Source organism: Macrobrachium nipponense, chromosome 3, assembly GCF_015104395.2.
Source record: "Macrobrachium nipponense isolate FS-2020 chromosome 3, ASM1510439v2, whole genome shotgun sequence".
In the NCBI taxonomy this organism is placed as follows: domain Eukaryota; kingdom Metazoa; phylum Arthropoda; class Malacostraca; order Decapoda; family Palaemonidae; genus Macrobrachium; species Macrobrachium nipponense.
Genome location: NC_087202.1, coordinates 68325595 through 68329842, shown reverse-complemented (window position 1 = coordinate 68329842; position 4248 = coordinate 68325595). Strand labels below are relative to the sequence as shown.

Below are 4248 nucleotides of genomic sequence, written 5' to 3'. Positions count from 1 at the left end.
TCTTGGTCTACCCAATACCTCAGCTATGATGTCTTTTGACTCCTGAGAAAGGACTTCAGCCCTTACAAGATTCTTAATCATTTCGCGATGACAGTCATATGGATTTTTGTTCCAGTTTTCTTTTAACAAAGGATTCATCTCTTTTAATGTATTAGCTATCCAAGAACGTGAAATGAAGGATGAGCCAGCATGCCTGGCCTCTCTGAAGGTTATAGCCTGGATTCGGTCAATCCATCTGATTCCCTCCAAGTTGTTAGCCATGGCTGTATCTAACTCCGTCACTATGTCTGAAAATACAAGAAATGTAAAATATAGCAGAAAACTTCATAACTTTCCATTTCTTCGGTGGAGGGGGGGGGGGAGGTGGGGGTTGCCTCTAATTTCGAAACACCCGGTAGTATACTACATAATCAATTAGTCAAATGACTGAACACTTGAAAATGGAATTCAAATTTTCATCATCTCTATGAAATTTTCAGTTTTAAAACAATTTAATGATATAGTGTGGTTACACAGTACTGTAGGAGTGCTGCATATTTTATTGGAATACATTCTTTAAAACTACTGTGATTCAAATTGACCGTCCATCACAGAATTGTACAAAAAATTTCCAGTCACATAACATGGATTCCCTGGAAAATGACTGTGGTTAATCAAAGGTGTTTACTTTTGTTTTGTTACTGAATTGGGACTGAATTTAGATTCCAGGTGATTAATGGTCGCTGAACCGCATTCATTCAAAACAATTCGCATTATTTCTATGTTCTCAAATAATAAGATAATTGTGAATTGCATATTTACATCCCATTTTTAATGTGTTACAAGGAGTCTCAAATAGTTCCGACGCTCAGAAAGCTGCCTGCATATTATATTAAACGTCTTACTAAGGTTGCGTTCACACCAAACGCGTCGCGTCGAGTCGCGCTAATTCATGGCTAGTGTCACTTTCGCCTTAAATAGGAAAAGGGATGTTAGTGTTTTCTGCTTTGTTTTCATATTGCACTTCAGTTTACGAACGCAAGTTATGTTCTAATAAAATTGTACTTTTTTCACTTTTATGTAGGACAAAATGTAATATAATTAAATTTCAGTTCATCTTTTCTTTGTATCCATATAAACATTTGCAATCTTAAAACTTACCTATAGTTTTTGAAAATGTTTATGAATGAGTAGTTAAATATATATATATATATATATATATATATATATATATATATATATATATATATTATATATATCTTGATGTTTCGGCTAATTCGTTTAGAATTGTATTTTTTAATTAGTTATCCTGTAAAGTCCAATAAAAAATGAAAACTGCCTTGTAGGTAGTATTGTTTTTCTTATAGACAAAAAGGTAAATAAAGGAAAATCCCCAAAATTTATTTCAACATAAGATTAACAAAAAATCCCGCATGAAGAGAGAAGAGAGAGAGAGAGAGAGAGAGATGAGAGAGAGAGAGAGAGAGAGAGAGAAATCAGACAAAGAAGATATGTAATGCAAAAAATCCCTGAGAGTGAGAGAGACAGATTTCAGCAATTTATAACACCAAGAGACAAGGCAGAGTTAAAAAAATGTTCAGAATATTCCTGCTATATAAATAATAAAATCGAAATATCTCTCGTGGAATATGGAAAATCAACGAAAAATCGAGAGAGAATGAGAGGAGAGTATGTGAACTGGGTATGTCCAGATATTGTTCGAAATACGGAGAGAAGTTTAAACGCAGGAATAGTCATCTTGTTTATTGTGGCTGCCTATTCACTGGTGAGGTTCTTCCTGGACTACTGTTGATGGAGTTGAACAGTCCAAGGAGAAGGAACTGAAGGAGAGAATTGCGGATTGGCGATTGACGAGACCATCCGGTGCCAGAGAGAGCAGTAGGTGAACTTGGACAGGATAATTCTTCAGCTGCAACAGGAGGCTCGACAACAATGAAGAGATTCAGAAGGCGGGCGGTCCAAGGAACACACTCGTGTGATCCAGATCACTTAGGAGGTGGAGAGAAAGACCGGTGTCCAGGGCGAAAGGGACGAAAAGCTGGAAGATGAGGTGGACAGCTGCGAGGAGCGAAGGAGAAATTGGTTTACAACCTGAAGAACCTGCAGGGGAAAAAAGACGCCTGGAGAAAGACAACTGGAAACTGAAGGAGCAGCTGTTCGTTTTCAAGGAATGGCGCTGGCCTCACAAAGACGGATGAGATGTGAAAAATTTGAGGATAATGTTTGTTGTAAGGAAAATTTAATGTTTATTTGTAATAAGTTTGTTTTGTTGATCCTTGAAGGAAGTGAAGTTGCAGGGAAATAAATATGCTAAAATGTTTTCTTAAGAGTTTTATTGATTCCTGAAAGGGAAAGGAAGATGGGAGGAGTGAAGAAAGCGTGAGGAAGATGACAGGATTGTGGAGTGCCAGGAGAAGAAGAATAGGATTCAAGAAATCCCTGGAGAATAGATGAGAAGCCCCAGGAGAACTGAAAAGGATGAGAGAAATCCCCAGGAGAACTGAAAATGGATTGAGAGAAACACGAGAACTAAAAGGATTCAGAAAGCCCCAGGAGAAACTAAAAGGATTCAGAAAAGCCCCAGGAAAATTGGAAGGATTCAGTGGGCATATTCATATTCTAAAAGAATAAGCAAAGGTGTTGTCTGGGGACTGGCGGACGGGGTCCGCCATGAGTTCGGGGACGGGCGGGCAGGGCCCGCCACGTGTTCTGGGATGGGTGAGCGTGACCCGTCAAGTGTCCTGGGATGGGCGGGCGAGGCCCGCCATGTGTCCTGGGACGGGCAGGCAGGGCCCGCCATGTGTCTGGGATGGGAGGTGTGGCGCCCGCCATATGTCCTAGGATGGGCTGCGGGGAGCAGGCCAAGCTCCCGGGAAGGTCGGGCACGGCCCCCCACGTGTCCAGAGATTGGCGGACGAGGCCTGCCACGTGTCCCAGGATGGGCAGGGGAGGCCTGCCAAGTGTCCTTGGACCGGCGGGAGAGGCCTGCCACGTGTCCCGGGACGGTGAGGGTGGGGCCCACCACGTGTCCCGGGATGAGTGGGTGAGGCCGCCCACGTGTCCAGGATTGGCGGGTGGGGCCCGCCCTGCATCCCGGCATGGACGGGCGGGGGCTCGCCACGTGTCCGTGACCGGTGGGCTACAGGGGCGCACGTGTCCCGGGGACGGCGGGTGGGGCCCGCCGCGCGTCCAGGGATGGGCGGGCGGTGCTCGCCATGTGTCCCGGGACGGGCGGGCGCCGCGAAAAAAAACCATTAGGGGAGTTAAATATGTAAAATATAAAATCAATATGAAATGACCAGGATCATATCATTAAACTTGCATTTTTAAGTGAAAAGGGTAGAGATGGAAAAAAATGCATTTTAAATATTTAATAAATTTAAATTTAAATGGTTAGACATTTATGAATACAAATAATTTAAAATGAGATAAATTTCACTGTAGCAGCTGGTGGTGGAATGACGTAAACGAGTCCTCGAATGATTAAGAATGTCAAGCGAGGACGAAGAAATGCACTTTAGTACGAGAGATTAAGGTTCACAACTGCGAGGGCTTAACCTTCTTCCTTTCACTCATCCGCTAAAAAATACAAAGTAAAGGAGAATCAACCACGGGAAAAATCAGAACACTAATAAAAAGTAACTAAAATAAACCAAAAAAAATCAACACGAATCAAAATATCAATTACTGCAATCGCATGATTAAAATCTACACTTTTCATATAAATCAATAAAATGTTGAAATCAACGAATCACCGAAAACAGCAATTAACTAGTCACGAAAATCACCTATCGTAAATATTTACTCAAATCAACACTAAATCACAAAAGCTCTCAAATTATCAGTAAAACAAATAGCAAAATCAACGAGTAGTCAAATACTTAAGAAATAAAATTATATAGACTGCATTAAAAATCATAGGTTCAATCTAGCAAGAATTTAATAAATTAAAATACTTGAAACAATTTTCAAAACACTGGCATATAGAATATGTAACGCAAGAACAAGCATTAAAGCCCCTTATGCTTACCCTGTTGCGATAACAGTTCTGGCGAGTGTGGAAAAAATAATTCAATAGACGATCATCGCTAGGCAGCGTCCGGATCCCATCCTCGATGAATTAGTGTGTATTTATGTCCATGATAGAGAAAAAATCCATAATAATTAATCCAGCACTAAATACGGTAGTAATCCAGGACGGAGTCATAAATCCAGCGTGAGTGTATAAATCCTTAAATCCACTTGAAA

At 41.0% G+C, this 4248-nt stretch overlaps 1 protein-coding gene across 1 annotated transcript; it reads right to left on the bottom strand.

The window, feature by feature from the left end:
- Positions 1 to 1942: 1942 nt before the first annotated feature.
- LOC135222410 (epsin-1-like) lies at positions 1943 to 3255 on the bottom strand. Its single transcript, XM_064260497.1, has 2 exons — positions 2661 to 3255; positions 1943 to 2058 (listed from the first exon to the last, which is right to left on the bottom strand). Exons 1-2 carry the CDS (start codon positions 3253 to 3255, stop codon positions 1943 to 1945), a joined length of 711 nt encoding a protein of 236 aa, XP_064116567.1.
- Positions 3256 to 4248: the final 993 nt, after the last annotated feature.